Here is a 20,019-nt window from a genome sequence, read left to right as displayed (position 1 = left end):
CCTCTATAAATATGTCGCCCCCTTTCCGAAACTAACGAATTTGCCGGTTTGCGAATTCGATTTCTCGATTTCTCTGATTCTTGTTTGCAGATCAAGAGTGGCAGATCTGTGGCGAGCTGCAATAGAAGCTCGAAGAACAAAGAGGACAAGAGAGGTGACTGTTCGGAGAGCAAGATCTGTGTTTTTCTTCTTCTCTGGGATCCTGTTCGATGGAACAAGGACGTTGAAGAAATTCGTGCTCAAGTTGCTTAAGCTCCGAGGGATCAATGATGAATGAGAAAGAAACATGGCGAAATTTTAGTTGTTTCTTTCTTTCATTGCGCAATTGACATGTAGGTAGCGGAATTTCGCTACTGTTGACGAGCTTGGATCTTAGCCTCGTCAAGCTGCGCTGAGCGCTGTCCTGAAAAGATTCAAGATGTATATTGCGTATGGATGGCCGCAGACAATTCCGCTGTGGGAATCCATGGGTGCCCGCTCATCGCCTTGTTTTGCCAATGTGGTCTACGTAAAGGTCATCGGCCACATGCTGCTTATCGTTACTCCTGAGCATCTGGAGCTGTGGAGTTCTTCTCAGGTACGTCCATAGTCATGAAAATCCTAAACACCCGAATCGTTGGGCTAATTGATTTCTTGAATTCCATTTCCCTTGATGGAGAGTATAATATCTTATATTGAATTGTACGACAGCACAGAGTAAGACTAGGAAACTACAAAAGGGACGCCTCTTCGTTGGAGGTGGAGGGGGAGAATCAGCTCGCCATTTGGAGCGTCGACACCAAAACAATTTGTGTTTTTGTGAGTACTTTGTAGTTTTCTGTCCCAATATCCATCAGTCTTCAGAATATTTCGTTATCTGATTTCGTTCAGCATGTGGAAACGCTTTCGTAGTCTGTAAAATCTCTAAATTCTAAATTCTCCCGCCCGAATGTTGCTCTTGCAGACTTCTTTGCAGTATCTCCACATTTACAAAGTTCGTCCTTCGGCAAAGAAGATTTCTTTTGGGGGGAAACAGTCCAGTGGCCTCTCACTTGTCACCATTGCTCTTGCTCATGGCGAAAAGATGCCTTTCCGGGACGGGAATAAGCTGACGTATGAACTCTTATCTCCCTTCATGATCTCCTGTTCCTGAACTCGAATTTTATATTCGTGCATTTTCTTTAATGAACAGTGGCCATGATCTCCCATTTAATTTTTCTGCAGGAGCAATCTCGCCAGTGACAGCAAAAACATTATCTTCGGTCTGGCTAATGGGTCTCTAAATCTTCTTTCATGGAAGGGAGAGGTACCATAGATATGAGGAAATTAAATTATTTTCTCTTTGCTATTTCCATTTTTAGAATTTATCACTCGGTACTCTTTAAAATAATTTTGAGGTGATTGAATTTATTTAATTGGTTACGGTAATTTTGCAGTTCAGTGAAAGCTTTGAAGTCGGTTGCTATCCTCAGGCCATCCGTAAAGATCAGGATCTCCCAGACCCTGCTAGTTCAGTTCATCTTTATGAAACGAGTTCTAGTCCCTGGGATTGTCATAATCCCACCAGAAGTGCAGTCATTCAGATCTCCATGTCACTTCAATTGCGATTGCTTTGTGTTTTGCATTCTGATGGTCATATTGCACTCTGCACTGTGAGTAAAAAGGGAATGAAGGTGGTCGAATCTATAAAAGTAGAAAGATGGATGAGTATTGATGATGCTGTTTGTGTTTCCATTGCATCTGAGCAGCCGGTTCTTGCTGTTGGTTGTAGAAGAGGAGTTGTGGAACTCTATGACTTATCAGAGAGTGCAACTCACCTTCGAACATTATCTTTGTATGATTGGGGGTGAGACCTGCGAAACATTATGAAGGCTAGCTGAATTGATTTTTCTCCTCCTGTGTATCAGAAAAGTCAATTCAAAATAAAGATTCAAATATAAATTGATGCCTTTAAAATAATTTGACATAATTTTTCTTCGATTCAAAACAGTGTCACTTCTGTCATCATTTGTATTTAGCTTTGAAACCAATCAAAAACCTCATTGCTCTTTGGATTTTAATTCAGGTTTTCTGTGGAAGATACTGGTCCGGTTAGTTGTATTGCTTGGACGCCTGACAGTAATGCTGTCGCAGTGGGGTGGAGATTTAGAGGTCTTGCTGTGTGGTCTATTTCTGGTTGTCGACTAATGTGTACCATTCGTCAGATTGGGATGAGTTCTATTTCCTCACCCGTTGTGAAACATAGCCAAGATCTGAAATGTGAGCCTCTCCTCTCTGGTACATCTTCTGTGGAGTGGGATGAATATGGATACAGGCTCTACGCTGCTGAGGAGAACTCCTGCAAAAGAATTATTTCATTTTCTTTTGGCAAGTGCTGTGTTAGCCGAGGGTTATCGGGCGCAACATATATTCGCCAAGTGATCTATTGTGAAGATAGACTTCTAGTCGTTCAGTCTGATGAATCGGATGACCTGAAATTTTTTCACCTTAATCTTCCGGTGCGACATCAGTGTCCTGTTCTCTTTGTTCCTTACATGTTTGATCAAACATATGACTTGTGTCTGTAGTTTGCTGGTTAACTTATGTTTTCTCTGTCAGGTATCGTATATTTCTCAGAACTGGCCAGTATTACATGTAGTGGCAAGTAGAGATGGTAGTTACTTGGCAATTTCAGGTGTTCATGGTCTGATCCTGTATGATTTACTTTCTAAAAAGTGGCGGGTGTTTGGAGATGTTACTCAAGAACAACAAATTGCATGCAAAGGCCTGCTGTGGCTAGGAAAAATTGTTGTAGTTTGCAACTACGTTGAATCATCACGCTCGTAAGATATTTTCCAATCACTTGGTATTATTTATTTCTATCTCTTCATTTATGCACTTAATTTATCCTCCAGCCTGTGATGCCGACTACCATCTTCACCTTTTTTTTACTTTTGCCCATTTTCTGGGATTAGGAATTTATCATTGGTACCTTCTAATGAAGTAACTCCAGATTTGGCTAACCTTGAGTCTGCATGTCGCTGTGTAAAATTGTCTCGAAAAGTTTGTTTAAAAGAATTATTGTAAAGATCGTTATAACAATGTAAATCATCTCCAGACTGATCTTGTTTTTGCTTTTCCTTTTTTGGGCACTAAAAACATATTTTAGTCATTGAAAGTTCCTGCTTCATTTTTTACCTTCCTATTGGATGCATGTCATTTCTCCTTATCATTTTTCATCAAATGTATACATTTTAGCATCTGATGGTGCAGAAAGTATAATTTTTGCTAGGTTTTTTCTAGAACTTCGACCAAAAAAATTAAGGTTTTTTCTCAATGTTTGCAGCTATGAGTTGCTCTTCTTCCCAAGATATCATCTTGACCAAAGCTCCTTGCTGCTTCGGAAACCCCTACTTGGCCAGCCTATGGTCATGGACGTTTATGAGGACTATATTCTCGTGACTTATCGTCCATTTGACATTCATATTTTCCAGGCCAAAGTTTTTGGGGAACTATCACCCTCAAACACTCCAGTGTTGCAGGTGAGTAATGATAATGTTGTCTTTAAATTGGAAACACGTTTTAATTTATCCTTTCTATATCTATCTACTTCTCTCATAAGTTCTTATTAACAAACATATATCTTGTAAGTCCGTCTGATGTATCTCTTAGCTTTATCATATGAAAGAATTTTTCCATTATTTGATTACTAATCATAGTAGGGTCAATGGGGCGGAGACAAAATGGAATTTTTATTTAACCCCATTGATCATCCAATAAATGGATTCGTAACAAGTTCCTATATTTCAAGCATTTCTGTTATATTAATTTAATAAAGATTAGATTCAAATAAGATATTCATACTTTCTAAATATAAAGCGAAGACCTTTTCCTGATATAAAGATAGAGGAATTTTAAGACTTACATTTTTGTTGACTTTTATAAGCAACAAAAAATATCAGAGATATAACTACCTCACCATCAAGGTAAGGTATATAAATTACTATTTCATAGTTCTATTTTACCTAAATCTATTATCGTTCTGTGAAACAATTCGAAACATGATGGTCTATTATGAAGTTTCATTTTACCAGAATGTACTCTCATTTTTGGCATTATTCTTCTTCTGATGATCGATTCAACCTCTGATAAAAAAGAAAAGAACCTATGGTTAGCTTTTTCCAAACAAACAATTTCAATGAAAGCTTTCAATTTCTTTTTTTACTATCTTAATTATTTGTGAGCGTAGTTTCCATTTACATGTCTGGAATTGTCTTTCATCCCTTCTGAAAGGCTTTAATAAAGTTTCATCTTTTATCTTGAGAATGAAATATTCTGTATGTGCCATTTTTAAGTACTCAAATGACAAACAGCTTTCTACAGTACGTGAGCTTTCAATCATGACGGCAAAGAGTCATCCTGCAGCAATGCGTTTTATCCCTGATACTACGGTAAAAGAGGAAGTTTTTAGGCAGGGCACATGTCAATCCTCAGACTTGTTTCTTCGCCAGCCTTCTAGGTATCTCTCGAGTCAGTAATATTTGCCAAAATTTTCACCTCATTATGGCTGCACACTGACCTTGTGTTATTTCCAGATGTTTAATATTACGTTCAAATGGAGAACTTTCGTTGCTTGACTTAGATGATGGCCGTGAGCGTGCGCTAGCTGATTTTGTTGAATTATTTTGGGTGACCTGTGGTGGGCAATCGGATGAAAGAATCAATCTTATCGACGAAGTTTCTTGGATAGACTATGGTTGTCGTGGTATGCAGGTAAGGATGAATTCAGCTGCAAGAACGATCATCAGGTTTAATTAGATTGATAACTTTAATTCGGTATAGCTTTATTGTGATTATTGCAGGTGTGGTACCCTTCCCCTGGGGCTGACCCGTTTAAGCAAGAAGATTTTCTTCAGGTGAAAGTACTTTTGACTCTAGGTCTTATCATTTCATGGGGAATGACTTTATTTCTGTTTTTTTCCTTTTCATCGTTCCAAAGAGTCAAACTGAACATAACTCTTTTCCAATCCAATGAAGTGTTTCTGGTTTCATTCGCAAGTCTGCTTATCTAGGCTTTCATACTGCCCTGAGAGATCATCGATTGGTCTCTAACAGCGGAGCAGTATCTTTATGCTATCCGTATGTTCTTCACGAATGAAGATTCAGAAGTAGTCATGAAAAATGTTTGTGGTGATTATTGGAGTGATAAAAGCTCAATTCTATCCATCTGTTCTTATCTCCATAGTCTATCCATACCTTCTTTCAAGAAATCCAATACCAATCCAACTCCAAATCCTGTAGTGTTCTTGGACTAGGACATAGAACGAGAGAGAACTGGATAGAAAAGACAAGAAACGAGAATGGGAAGAAGAAGACATAAACGAGAGTGGGAAGAATAAGACAAGAAACATGCAGGATTTGAAGATCCTTTCCTCTGGACGCAGGCTTCTCCTGCTCTCCAAGCCTTCGCTCACGATTCCCAAATGGGAACTTATGACTTATTGAGAAAGCTCCTCCTGTCTTCCAGCTTGCCTTTATTTGTAGGATCCTCTCTCATTCTTCACTCGCCGTGTGCTGACAAGTAAAGAACGTATCAGTTACACGAAGTTTGGTTGAGTTAGACCGTGCCAAAAAGATAAACGGTGTGTTCTTCATACTCAATGCTATTTGGAATTCAGTTGTCTGGTTGAACCTGTCTAGAACTATGATGCTGATGGCTTTAGACTGCTATGAAGCTTGAGACTAGGAGTAGTGTGTTGACCAACTTTGAGACTGCTAGGAATTTAATGTATTCAGCTATTGAAGCAGTTTTTGTGGATAATGTGGCTGTGTTATCACAAGGTTTTGAGGTTGTTTTATTATCTGACGTAACTGTTGTTCATATGGAGAATCTTATCTAAGCAAAATAATTTAAGATATATGTATCCCTCCAACTTCTTTGTAGCTAGGTCAAGTGCGGGTCATCATCCTTCTGGGGTAGTGATTGGGTTACCAGTATCTTCAGAGTCAGTGAAGTAGATAAGACATGTCAGAGTTGGTGAGGAATTGGTCACTGCCCTCTGCCAACGGCTCCTGCTCCCATCCGAGCTTAATCAACAAGTGGAAGCCAATAGAGAGAAAAAAAAAACATCAAAGAACTCGTATATCCCGCATTTCCCTTATCTATGGAAAATACGAAATGAGTCACAGTACGTGGGATATTTATTAGAGTCTCATAATGGATCTCATGAAGGACACATATTAAAACAATGAGTCACTCGATAATCAATGAAATCATGTAACGGTATCACATGAGAAGAATTGTACAAGAGAAGGCCAGAGACTATACCACATAAGAGAAGATAAAGAAGTCATAGGGGTAATTGTGTGACATGACAAATTCGTCAAAGTAGAATTATATAGGTTGAAGACTCATTCAGAGGTGAACTGATTCAATACAATATTTTTTCACCTCGGATCTCTTTATTCTGGATGTTGAGGTCTGGATCTTTGCATGTTGAGGAAAGCAAAAAGACAATTCAGGAGCTTATCATTGAGGAAATGGAACTATCTTAGATATATCTCAGAAACATGGTTTTTTTCATCCAGTAGAAGATGTAGAGCTCAAGGAGGCAGTCTATGGGATGCTGCCAAATCGTTCATCTGGTGTGATTATACGAATTAGCTTATGAATATCAAATTAGCATCACTTCTATTGTTTTCCTTTACATCATATTTTGGAATTTGGAATAACTTTTATATCATTTTTACTGATTGTACTCTTTGAAATATCTTCCATTTCTCATTGCATGTTGGTTAATATCTGTTGATCTGAGTATTACATGTCTTTATTTTCTCTCTCTTGTTAGCCCATTAAGGGCCCTCTCTAGTCAGCCCATTAGGGCTTCCTATAAAACCCTGTAATCTCTTTCATTTGCCAGGAAGAATTGTTCTTTTCTTGTTTACATGGTATCAGAGCCCTAACCCTAACCCTAATCTGGGTTTCCTGGGTTCGACCTTGCGCTCCGATCTTCGGCGGTTCTCACGACCGCCTGATCTCGCGCTCCGGTCTCTCGCCGTCTCGCTCCGGGCCTCCCAGGCGCTTGCCGTTCTGACATCCGCCGTCCCAGCGTCTTCCGCTCTGGCGCCCGTCGTCCCGGCCCGCGCCTCCTCGGCTCGCGCCCTCCCGGCTCGCGCCGCCCCGGCGACCGACGTCCCGGCGCTCGCCGTCCCGACGACCATCGTCCCGGCGCCCGCCGTCCCGGCGACCGCCGTCCCCGCGCCCGCCGTCCCGGCGCCCGACGTCCCGGCGCCCGACGTCCCGGCACCCGCCGTCCCGGCTCCCACCGTCCCGGCGCCCGGCGTCTCGGCGCTGCAGTCCCGGCTTCTCATCGTTCGGCGCCTTCTGACTGTGGTCTACTCTGCTTTCATCATGACGAACCCGGTTGAAGCCCAGCCCTCTACTGTTACGCCAGACTCGACGCCGGTATCTACGCCACATGCATCTGCGGTGCCTCTCGAGCCCGGGAATTGGTCGTCCTCCTCTGGACCATCCTCTTTGCCTCGGACGCCTCCGGATGGTATGTTTACTGGATTCAATCTCCTGCAATGGTGCGATGCGTCCAGATAACTTTAAAGGCGTCTCATGTGCCATCTTCTAGAAGACGGACCTTCCCGGACAGATCCCAAGTATTATGACTGGCTGGGCGTTGAGGGTAGTTCATCGTTGGCTCTTGGACAGTATTTCACCTAGTGTTAAAGGTGAATTCATGTCTCTAGAGTCGGCTCGGCGGTCTGGGAGCAGCACTTGAGAGCCACTCCAAGAAGCACAACATTGCGACTCTGCGAATTGGTACATCGGGCCGCTAACCTGCGTCAAGGGGACCGGTCTATCATGGAGTACAATCGGAGCTCATTTCGTTGTGGAATGAAATTGACTACTACATGCCGCCCGACCCCATTCGGTGGACCGCCAATATACTCTTCAACTTCGGGTTTTCCAGTTTCTTATGGGACTGAACCCGGAATATGAAGTTGTACGGGCTCAGCTTATTCATCGGGAGACTGGTCCTACCTTCAAGGATGCGCTCCACAGTGTGCGAGTTGAAGAATCCCGCTTTCAGCAGGCCCAGAACTCGGCTTCGGCACTTGTAGCTCATTCCTCTTCGTTTGCACGCCCATCGTCGACTCCACCACCCGGCTCTTTGCCACGTGGTCCGACGGCTCGGACGGAGGATTCTCCAAAGGGTGATCCTTCGCTGTTTTGCAATTACTGCAAGAAACGAGGTCACTCTAAGGAGACGTGCTACAAGCTTCAACGGAAACGCGCACAACCGAGAAACCTTGCTGCAGCCGCCTCGTCCGTGCCCCCCCCGGGTCAAGTGCCTATGCTGTACTGTCTTCTCCCGACTAGTGCCTCACCCGCTAGCTTCACTCCGGAAGACATGGAGCGTCTACGCCGCTTGCTTGATCCTCCAGTCGTGGGCCCATGCTCCTTGGCCCACGCAGGTATGTCCACCAGTCTTCCCACACCTACATCCCCTCCTGGCCATTCTTTTTCCTCTTCCACTTGGCTTCTTGATTCCGGTGCCACCGCCCACATGACCCCAAATCCTCGAGCCTTTCAAACTTATGCACCCGTTTCTGGCTCCTCCAAAGTTAAAACAGCCTCCGGCGATCTTCTCACCGTGGCGGGTATTGGTCGTGTGGCCCTTTCCTCTTCTATGCATCTATCTAAAGTTCTTCATGTTCCTCGCCTTACTCATCATCTTCTCTCCCTATCTAGCCTTGTTCGCGACTTGAAACAAGACCTTACCTTCTCTCCTAATTCATGTTTTTATCGTGATAAGGTGTCGGGGAGGACGATTTCCATTGCTGAGGAGCATGAGGGGCTCTATCTTGTTCGTCCTTGTTCGAGTTCTCTTGCTTTTGCTGCTACGGCAGTTTCCCTTTCGGCTTCCCACGAGCGTTTGTGGCTTCTTCATCGACGTCTCGGCCATCCTTCTTTTGCTACTCTTTATCGTCTCTTTCCTAAACTCTTTCAAGGCCATTCTGTGGACCGTTTTGTTTGTACTGCTTGTCGAATTGCCAAACATCATCGTACCACGTATCCTATCTCGTCTTCTCATTCTTCGACCCCATTCTCCCTTATTCACACCGATGTGTGGGGGCCTTCCCCTATTCATAGTACTTCCGGTTCTCGGTGGTTATGCATCTTTATTGACGACGCTACTCGATTCACGTGGGCATATTTCTTGAAGAACAAATCGGAGATATCTCGTGTCATTCCTCAATTTTACTCCCTTATCCAAACTCAATTCTCTATATCCATTCGTCGCTTCCGCTCCGACAATGCTAAAGACTACGTTAACACCACGTTAAGCACCTTCTTCCAAGACAAAGGCATTATCCATGAAACTTCTTGTCCCTATACACCATAGCAAAATGGCGTTGCCGAAAGAAAATTCCGTCACATCTTTGAATTGACTCGGAGCCTTCTCTTCCATATGCATGTGCCCAAGTATTTTTGGGGGGAAGCCGTCTCCACCGCCATCCATCTTCTTAATCGCCTTCCATCTCGAGTGCTTGACTACTCCACTCCCATTGACCGTCTTCAGCATTCCTTTCCAACTCTCTCTCTCCGAACTCATCTTACTCCTCGTGTATTTGGATGTGTATGCTATGCGCCCAACCACCAACTTGGTCGTGATAAACTGGATCCCCGTGCTATCAAGTGTGTGTTTGTTGGCTATTCTTCCACCCAAAAAGGCTATTTATGCTATCATCCACCCTCTCGTCGGTTCGTCGTCACCAAAGATGCCACGTTTGATGAATTGCTTCCCTACTATTCCTCCTCCTCTCCTGAACCCTCATCGTCCCCATCTCCCTCCGATCCACTCGAATTCCTCATCCTCGTCCCTCGTCCCTCTTCACCGGCCCCGCCCGACGTGTCTCCGCCTGTTGCTCCTCCAGCAATTGTGCCTCCCGACCCGCCTCCGGCCGCCGTCTCAGTCCCTCCTGTGGAGCCTCCTCCAGTATCTGCTCCTGCGCTCGACCCTTCTGCTGCACCTTCTTCGATTCCTCCGCTCCCTATCCGTCGCTGCCCGCCTGAAAAACGCTATGGTATTACCCTTGCTCGTCGCAAGCCTCGGCTTCCTTCTTCGTCTCCTGCTGCCCCGTCTACCTCAACCTCCACCCCTCCTGCCACCTCCTCATTAGCCGTGCTGCCCTCTTCCCGTTCCTCTCTCTATCCGTTGGCGGAATCTATCTCCTCTCATCGCCTCTCACCCTCTTATCATGCCCTTCTCACCTCCCTTGATGCCACTTCCCTTCCCAAGACGGTGGACATTGCCCTTTCATTTCCGCATTGGCGTCAGGCCATGGCGGAAGAACTTCAGGCTCTTGCTCACAATGAAACGTGGGATCTGGTTCCTCTACCGGCCGGGAAGCATCTCGTGGGTAGCCGTTGGGTGTATGCTGTGAAGCATAATTCTGACGGTTCTATTGAGCGCCACAAAGCCCGGGTTGTGGCACAAGGGTTCACTCAGAAACATGGCATTGATTATCAGGAGACCTTTGCTCCCGTCGCCAAGCTGAATACTGTGTGGATCTTATTGGCCCTTGCTGCGGATCGGGGCTGGATTTTGCAACAATATGATGTGAAGAATGCTTTTCTGCATGGAGAGTTGACTGAGAGATCTACATGGCATTACCTCCTGGCTACACTTCCTTAGTGCCATCGTCTCCGCAGTCTGTTGTCTGTCGCCTGAAGAAAGCATTATATGGCTTGAAGCAATCTCCTGCGTGCCTGGTTTGGTCGTTTCACGACGGCCATGCAGCGTCGTGGATACCGTCGATGTAATGGTGATCACACCCTTTTCTACCGCCATTCCACGTCGGGAGTCGCTATTCTTCTTGTGTGCGTGGATGACATCATTATTACGGGTGATGATCGGCGACCATTACTGAGCTGGCTATGTATCTCTCGTCGAATTTGCCATTCGCCATCTTGGCCCGTTGAGGTACTTTCTTGGCATAGAGGTGGCCTATTCTTCCAGCGGGATCTTTATTTGTCGAGAAAGTATACGGTGGACCTTCTCTGTGAGCTTGGAAAGGAGGACGCCAAGCCTGCTTCGACACCGATTGATGCGAACCATCGACTTGGTGCCGATGCGGATGAGGAGCTTGCTGAGCCTGGCCCATATAGAAGACTTGTGGGAAAACTGCTTTATCTCACCCACACTCGCCCGGACATTGCATATTCAGTGGGTGTTCTGAGTCAGTTCATGCAGACTCCTCGCATGAGCCATTTTCATGCTGCTCATCGTCTCCTCCGTTTCCTGAAGGGCACCATTGGCCGTGGATTATTGTTTCGTCGCCATACCGGCCTGCGTCTTGAAGTCTACACCGATGCAGATTATGCCGGCTCTGTGGTTGATCGTCGGTCCACATCTGGGTATTGCACATTCTTGGGCGGCAATCTGATTACTTGGAGGAGCAAGAAGCAGAAAGTGGTCTCTCGATCGAGTGCTGAAGCGGAGTTCCATGCCCTTGCGCATGGTCTGTGTGAAGCACTTTGTATTACCCAGCTTCTTCGTGAGCTACGGTGTCCAGTTCCCTCTCCTGTCCAGCTGTTCTGCGACAACAAATCGGCGATTAGCATTGCTCATGACCCCGTTCAGCATGACTGTACAAAGCACATCGAGATCGATCGCCATTTCATCAAAGAGAAGCTTGAATCGGGAGATTTTTGCACGCCTTATGTTCCGTCCGCTGAACAGCTTGCAGATATCTTCACCAAAGGGCTTCATGCCCCTAGGTTTGAGGAGCTCTGTTCCAAGCTGGGTGTGGATAACATCCACGCTCCAGCTTGAGGGGGAGTGTTGATCTGAGTATTACATGTCTTTATTTTCTCTCTCTTGTTAGCCCATTAAGGGCCCTCTCTAGTCAGCCCATTAGGGCTTCCTATAAAACCCTGTAATCTCTTTCATTTGCCAGGAAGAATTGTTCTTTTCTTGTTTACAATATCCATATATATTTTTTGTAGAAATAAGTGATACATATGCTTAAAGAATTTTCGTTGCAGTTGGATCCCGAACTTGAGTTCGATCGTGAAGTTTATCCTTCGGGACTCCTACCAAATGCCGGAGTAATTGTTGGAGTCTCACAAAGAACATCTTTCTCAAGCTGCGCGGAATTTCCTTATTTTGAACCCCTCCCTCAAGCTCAGACAATTTTGCATTGCCTGTTGCGTCACCTTCTTCAGGTATCACTCCACTATGTTTGACCAGGTTGTTTCTTTTTTTTTAGGAATCAGGTTCTTTGTTCTTATAACACTGAAATGTATTTTGGATACGGTAGACAACCTAATATTATGAGATGTTGAAGAATGATACAATCCCCATCCTATGTATAGTTAGTTTATTCAAGTTAGCCCACTAGGGGCATTTTGGTCATTTGGTCCCTATGTATTTCCTTAAAATAGGGATGACCGTCTCCTCAGAGGGCGGGCCAAGGAGAATGAAGCTAGAGTCATCGGTCTCTTCTCTCAAAATTTTCTCAATGTTTAAGTCCCCTCTGTCCCTTTGTGATCCCCATCCCTCATGATTCGTCTCTACGGCACTGTCTTCAGGCGACTTGTCCCTGATCGATTGCTGCCTCATCCGTTCGACCTGTCGTTGCATCATTCCCATTGATACTATCCAAACTGGGGAATATTTATACCTTCTCATCTAGCCCTCTTCCAGATTACAAGCCTACTTCAAGGTTTGTGTCAAAAAAATATTGAGTTAAAGATCTGAGGGCTTAAATCATAGATATTAGTCACATTTCGATAATCTCCTTAGAATTTTCCTTGCCTTTTTTATTCCAAAGACCTGGGACATTGATTGGGAAATCTGCTTCTTGGACCATTCATTGCATAGCATGGCTCTCAAAATACTTTATAATCCTTCGAGTTCATGACTTTTGTCATGTAGAGAGACAAACTAGAGGAAGCATTGAAGTTGGCTCGCTTGTCTGCTGAAAAGCCTCATTTTTCACATTGTTTGGAGTGGTTACTTTTCACGGTATTTGATGCTGAAATATCCAGGTATGCCGTACATTGTGTCTTTTGCCTTTTCTTCCACTTCCATGAGAAAATGTGTTGTTAATATAAGTTCAATCAGCTGCTATTTTTTTTCATTTTATTTTCGTCACACGGTTTTTCCATTCTAATTTTTTTTGTTGTGATTATCTTCAATTTCTACTGGTTTTCTCTGTGTATCCATTTTGATAGGATTTCAACATGTTTTAACATTATTTACAGACAGAGTGCAAGCAAAAACCGACCCAAGGATTCTCAGAGGCATTCAAAGCCCACCCTATTGCAAAAGAGCTGCAATTTGATTCAGAACTTCCCAGAATATGTCGATGTGGTAGTTAGTGTTGCAAGGAAAACCGATGGTAGACATTGGGCTGATCTCTTCTCTGCTGCAGGGAGATCGACAGAGTATGTTTTCGCAATCAAATTCTGAGATTGTTTTAGTAATATGATGTATTTTGTCAGTCTTCAATGTATGATCCCCAGTTTCCAACCTACCGATGAAATTACTCCGATCATAAACTTCGAATCTCATAGTTAAATTTTTTATTATTTTATTTTTCTACTGCTGTGTTCCCTTTTTCTCCTGGTCTTTGCTTGGGTGATTTTACCTTGACCATTAAAACATTTCTGTTTTTTAGGTTGTTTGAAGAATGCTTTCAAAGAGGATGGTACAGAACTGCGGCATGCTACATACTGGTATGCTTTTGTATTTGAAATCATTTGATATGTGGCCTGTTCCGTGTAGGTTTCAAGAAACGTCTAAAATCAGCTCCGTTGCAATTTAGAGTTAGAATTCTAGATTATTTACAGTATGTACGAAGCTGAAAGTGTGTTTGAATAAAATAGGTAATTGCAAAGCTGGAAGGCCCTCCTGTGAGTCAGTACTGTGCTATGCGTTTGCTACAGGTATAGCCGTTTTAAAGAAAACTTGAACTTATGCATTTTGAAGTTATTGATTCATCCACTTTTTCCATTATCTTTCTGTTGAAGTTTTTTCCTAAGGATAAACTGGGGAATTTATCGACATTAATCATCAGAATTTCTTCTCCGCAGGCAACGCTTGCTGAATCCATGTACGAGCTCGCAGGAGAACTGGTATATTTTTTATTGGGCAGGAACTATAGTCTACCTTTACTAATCACAGTTACCATCGGTTTGTTTTAATTCTTTCAGGTAAGGTTCTTGCTTCGATCTGGAAAGGAGTATGACGCGGCCACCACAGAGATTGATAGATCGTCTCCCAGCTTTCTCGGGTTTTTATTCCCCCTCTCTTACAGGAAGCTCTCTCTCGACAGCAATAGGTATCCAGAGGAAACATAATCACCCTATTGATTGAAACCAGTTTATTATTCATTTTTCCAAACACTAACAATTTTCTAATGTTTATCTGCTTTGAATCAGTGGCTCCTCTCTTATAGAGACAAGCCCACATATTAGCTCTGTTAAGAATATCCTGGAAAGTCATGCTGGCTATCTGATGTCCGAGAAGGAGCTCTCAAAGCTGGTGGCATTCGTAAAAGGAACGCAGTTTGACCTTGTGGCAAGTCATTCAAAATCTTCAGTTTTCTGTTTTATTTTTGTCCATCTGGAATGAGGTTATTAACTGATTCCTTGTTTAATTGGTTGATGCAGGAATATCTTCAGAGAGAGCGTATGGGATCTGCCCGTCTAGAAAACTTTGCATCAGGGCTAGATATGATCGGCCAAAAGGTAGACGAAGAGACCACTTTCTTTCTTTCTCTTATTCTAGCTCTAATTATGTTTCTGCACTAATAATGACGAGGATGGTGAAAAATCATCATTCTTATGGTCGACGTCATCAATCGGTTGATGATGATTCTTCATCGTCATTCCTCCAAGCCCAAATATGGATCACATCAATGATGATGAGACTTGGGGATGACGTTGGTGATGCCAAATTCATAGCAAACCCTTCAATGTCAACTAGCATGATGAAGGGTGGATGATAAAGATGACAAGACTATGTCATTGTCATGGCAAGGTTAACAATGTCAATGATTAATTTGTCATTGTCGTGCGATGGTTGATGACTAAATAGTCATCGTCATGGCCCCTCGTTTAAGTCATCCTTGGACTATGATGATGATGAAGATGACGATGATGAATGACGGGATGATGATGTAAGTCAACCCTAACGCTAACTATTAACTCTATCTCAATCTCTAAATCTAATAACCCTTGTTCTATCATTTGTCGATATGTGTACTAGCTCCAGATGGGTTCCCTTCAGAGCCGTTTGGATGCAGAGTTCCTTTTGGCGCACATGTGTTCAGTCAAATTCAAGGAATGGATTGTCGTCCTCGCTACCCTATTGAGACGTGTGGAGGTTATTGATGCCATCTTAAACTCTTCTAAAATGGGCTTTAAGTGATGATTCCTAATCAATTTGCGACCCTCAGATAGATTTGAGTCCGATCTCTTCACTGATTTTCAGGTACTGTTTGATCTTTTCCGCCACGATGTCCGGCTTTGGAAGGCGTACAAGGCTACGCTTCAGGTCTCTCGCTCTCTCTCCCCCTCTCCTCTCTTTCTCACTCTCTCTCTCTCCATCCCTCCACTTTCACTGACTCTCCCTCACTCTCCATATCACATCCCTCTCCCTCCATCTCTCTCTCTCTCTCTCTCCGCCCGTCTTTCTCCCTCCATCTCTCTTTCTTTCTGTTCCTCTCCTGCCATCTCTCTCTCTCCACCTGTCTTTCTCCCTCCATCTCTCTCTCTCCGTTCCACTCCTGCCATCTCTCTCTCCAATCGTCTTTCTCCCTCCATCTCTCTCTCTCCATCCATCTCTCTCTCTCTCTCCGTTCCTCTCCCGCCATCTCTCTCTCTTCACCTGTCCCCTCCATCCATCTCTCTCTCTCTCCATCTCTCTCTCTCCATCCATATCTCTCTCTCTCTCCGTTCCTCTCCCGCCATCTCTCTCTCTTCACCTGTCCCCTCCATCCATCTCTCTCTCTCTCCAACATCTCTCTCCATCCATCTCTCTCTCTCTCCGTTCCTCTCCCGCCATCTCTCTCTCTTCACCCGTCCCCTTCCTCCACCTCTCTCTCTCCACCCGTCCCTCTCCCTCGAGCTCTCTCTCTCCACCAGTCCCTCTCCTCCATCTCTCTCTCTTCACCCATCCCCTTCCTCCACCTCTCTCTCTCCACCCGTCCCTCTCCTCCATCTCTGCTCATTCCTCGTCCTTTGTCTCTCTCACTCACTCACCCACTCACTCTCTCTCACGTTATCATTCTCTCTCTCTTGGTCACAAACACGATCTCTCTCTCTCTTGCTCACAAACACACGATCTCTCTCTCTCTCTTGCTGACAAACGCACGATCTCTCTCTTTTGCTCACAAACGCACGATCTCTCTCTCTTGCTCACAAACATACAATCTGTCTCTCTCTCTTGCTCACAAACACGATCTCTCTCTCTCTCTTGCTCACAAACACACGATCTCTCTCTCTTGCTCACAAACACACGATCTCTCTCTCTTGCTCACAAACATACAATCTGTCTCTCTCTCTTGCTCACCAACATACGATCTCTCTCTCTCTTGCCCACAAACACACGATCTCTTTCTCTCTTGCTCACAAACACGCGATCTCTCTCTCTCTTGCTCACAAACATACAATCTGTCTCTCTCTTGCTCACAAACACACGATCTCTTTCTCTCTTGCTCACAAACACGCGATCTCTCTCTCTCTTGCTCACAAACATACAATCTGTCTCTCTCTCTTGCTCACAAACACACGATCTCTCTCTTTCTTGCTCACAAACACACGATCTCTCTTTTGCTCACAAACATACAATCTTTCTCTCTCTCTTGCTCACAAACACACGATCTCTCTCTCTTTCTCTTGCTCACAAACACACGACCTCTCTCTCTTTCTCTTGCTCACAAACACACGCTCTCTCTCTCTCTCTCTCTCTCTCTCTCTCTCTCTCTCTCTCTCTCTCTCTCTCTCTCTCTTGCTCACAAACAAGACCTCTCTCTCTTTCTTGTGCTCACAAACACATGATATATCTGGCTATCACCCTCCATCCCTCCCTCCATGCATCTCTCTCTCCTCTCTCTCTCTCTCACACCATCCCTCAATCTCTCTCTCTCTCTCTCTCTTGCTCACAAACACACGATCGGTCTCTCTCTCTCTCTTGTTCACAAACACGATCTCTCTCTCTTGTTCACAAACACGATCTCTCTCTCTCTCTCTTGCTCACAAACAAGACCTCTCTCTCTTTCTTGTGCTCACAAACACATGATATATCTGGCTATCACCCTCCATCCCTCCCTCCATGCATCTCTCTCCTCTCTCTCTCTCTCTCACCATCCCTCAATCCTCTCCCTCCTTCCATACATCTCTCTCTCTTTCTCTCTTACTGACAGATGATGGCCCATTAATCAGTCGCAGACTTGCTTTGAGGAGTACTGGGATCTCCTTGGAGCTTTGGGAGAACAGCTATCATCTGTCCTAGAAGCTGAGGATCAATGATATCATCACCCATTGCGAGCGCCATTGTACGATTAAATATGAGGAAAAAGATATGATGTTTTAACACTACAACTTACTATATGTTTATAGGAAAATAGAGAAAATTATGTAAAGTGTCACGCAGATCTAGAAAAAGTGGAAGAAATAGAAGATAACAGATTATCCGTCTAGAAAGATAGATTTTGTAGGTAGTTGGCTAATTCAGTTTTTGAATGAACAGCAAGAGATTCCTCAACAGTACTATTAATGGATAGCAGAGCTACTAGGTTTTGATTTCAAGATCAAATAAAAGGCAGGCAAAAACAATGAGTTAAAACGAGGATACAGTTTGAAAGCGGCGGGGCCTATCTTCTTGATAATAATGAAGGGGCCAATGAACTTTGGAGCCAATATTTCGGAATTCCTTTTGCTAGGGGTTTCATGCAATAATGACGAGTCTTGATGTACACCCACAATGGGCCATTATACAGCCACAATTCATCATGTATTTCATGTATCAAATCTCTGCAAGGCAATTGGAGATAATAATGTATCTTCTTCTATCCCAACAAGTCTAATGGACGATAGGGAATAGCAGTTATATCTGGAGTCCGTCAAATCCTACCGATTGAACCATGATGGCATGCAATTCCAAATCAAGTGGAAGAATCTCCCACATCTTGAAGCTACATGGGAAGATTACAAGTTATCGAAAGGCAATTTTTAAATTTTTCCTATTGAGGACAATCGGACTCTCGAGGAGGGGAGTAGTGTTGTAACACCTCTCAAAGACTTACAAGAAATGCCCTAGAAAAGAAGGGCAGGCGGCCGTTCACTCCTATTGTGGGAGATTGGATGCCAAAAACCCATATAAATAATTTCATGCCCCCAAGAAAGGACACGGGTTTTTCGTTTCGGGATTTTCAAGAAGCGAGCTGGGCACAAGATCCTCTGTCCAAAAGGGGTTGGGAGAAACTAATGCAAATGAGCTCCCTTTCTACTATCTTACATTCACTCTACTCTTGTCTCTCTCTTTCATCTTCTTGGTTGTTTGTCTTGGTCTTCAAATCATGGAGGTTATCTAATCGGGGCATATTACAAGGATTTTTCTTCCATTCTTGTTGAGGATCTACCTTGGGTCTATATCACACACCTAGACAAAATTTGTATCCTTGGGATGTAGTGAGCGAAGAGAGAGGAAGGACGATAGAGAGAGAACAGCATGATAGAGAGAGAACGACGAATAGAAAATAGGATTCTATATTTTGTTGATATGACGTCCTCATACAACTTATATAAGGGAAGAGAGAAGGGATAGAATGTGGGCCAAGAGTAGAGTGAATACTCCAACACTCCCCCTCAAGCTAGAGCGTGGAGATCAAACATGCCCAGCTTGCCTCAAATAATCTCATACGCCGTCCCGGCAAGTGCCTTCGTAAGGATATCTGCGAGTTGATGTGCGGAAGCAACATGAGGAGTATAGATAGTACCATCTATGACGTACTATCGAATGAAGTGGCAATCGATCTCGATATGCTTGGTCCTCATGTGAAAAGTGTCACTGCTGGTGATGAAGGTGGAGTCTTCATTATCACAATACATCTTCATAGGCAAGGGAGGCGGAAGCCCGCATTCAGTGAGAAGAGATCTCAACCAGAGCATTTCTGCTGTCATGTCTGCCATGGCCATGTACTCTGACTCGACACTAGAACAGAAAATCACAAATTGTTTCTGTGATCTCCATGTGACCAGATTACCCCCAATATAAGTGGCATAACCACCATGAGACTTGTGATCCTCCTTATCCCCCCCATATCCTGCATCAAAATAAGCCTCAACATGTAGATGACCATGCCTTCGGTACAATAGGCCTTTTATGGGGGCTCGCTTGATGGAGGCGAGAACATGATATACACCGTCAAGATGTACCACATGAGGAGCTTGCATGAATTGACTCAATACACTCACTGCATACGTAATGTCAGGGCGTATCATGGTCAGATAGAGAACCTTACCAACCAACGATAATACTGGCTCGGGTCCTCCAATAATATTGTTGCCTTATCCCACCAATCAATGTTTTCCTCCATAGGATAAGCCATAGGCACATCCGAGGATACCCGTTTCTTCTAGGAGATCTAAAGCATACTTCCGTTGGCATAAAGCCATGTGGTCGGGACGATAAGCAATTTCAAGGCCAAGGAAGTACCGTGGTGGGGAGATACCGCGTGCCAAAAAATGCTGACGAAGATAAGTCTTGGTCGCAGCAATCTCGTCTTGTCACTACGAATGAGAAAAATATCATCAACATAGACAGCCAACACAATGCACCCCATAGGAGTCCGCTTGTGCATAAGTGTGGGGTCTGAGACAATGGAGACAAAGCCATAAGCAAACAGCAACATGGAGAACTTGTGAAACCAGGCACGAAGGCTTTGCTTCAAGCCATAGATTGCCTTTTTCAGAAGACAGACCATAGAAGACTCCCCCTAAGCAACGTACCCAAGAGGTTGCTCCATATAAAT

The 20,019-nt window shown here is 44.1% G+C and overlaps 1 protein-coding gene across 1 annotated transcript; it reads left to right on the top strand.

Moving 5' to 3' along the window:
* Positions 1–11: 11 nt before the first annotated feature.
* On the top strand, positions 12–17,628 carry LOC144712298 (uncharacterized). The gene is made up of 23 exons (XM_078586533.1): positions 12–577; positions 691–798; positions 944–1,092; positions 1,204–1,285; positions 1,416–1,825; positions 2,045–2,477; positions 2,578–2,801; positions 3,305–3,500; positions 4,332–4,477; positions 4,554–4,731; positions 4,821–4,874; positions 12,023–12,202; positions 12,915–13,027; positions 13,244–13,426; positions 13,660–13,717; positions 13,868–13,927; positions 14,075–14,116; positions 14,195–14,322; positions 14,423–14,561; positions 14,654–14,731; positions 15,252–15,368; positions 15,477–15,539; positions 17,429–17,628. Exons 1-23 carry the CDS (start codon positions 419–421, stop codon positions 17,513–17,515), a joined length of 3,387 nt encoding a protein of 1,128 aa, XP_078442659.1. The 5' UTR covers positions 12–418; the 3' UTR covers positions 17,516–17,628.
* Positions 17,629–20,019: the final 2,391 nt, after the last annotated feature.

The sequence above is a fragment of the Wolffia australiana genome, chromosome 14, assembly GCF_029677425.1.
Source record: "Wolffia australiana isolate 7733 chromosome 14, ASM2967742v1".
Classification (NCBI taxonomy): domain Eukaryota; kingdom Viridiplantae; phylum Streptophyta; class Magnoliopsida; order Alismatales; family Araceae; genus Wolffia; species Wolffia australiana.
Note: the sequence above shows the minus strand (reverse complement) of the source record. Positions and strands in the feature narration are given on the sequence as shown.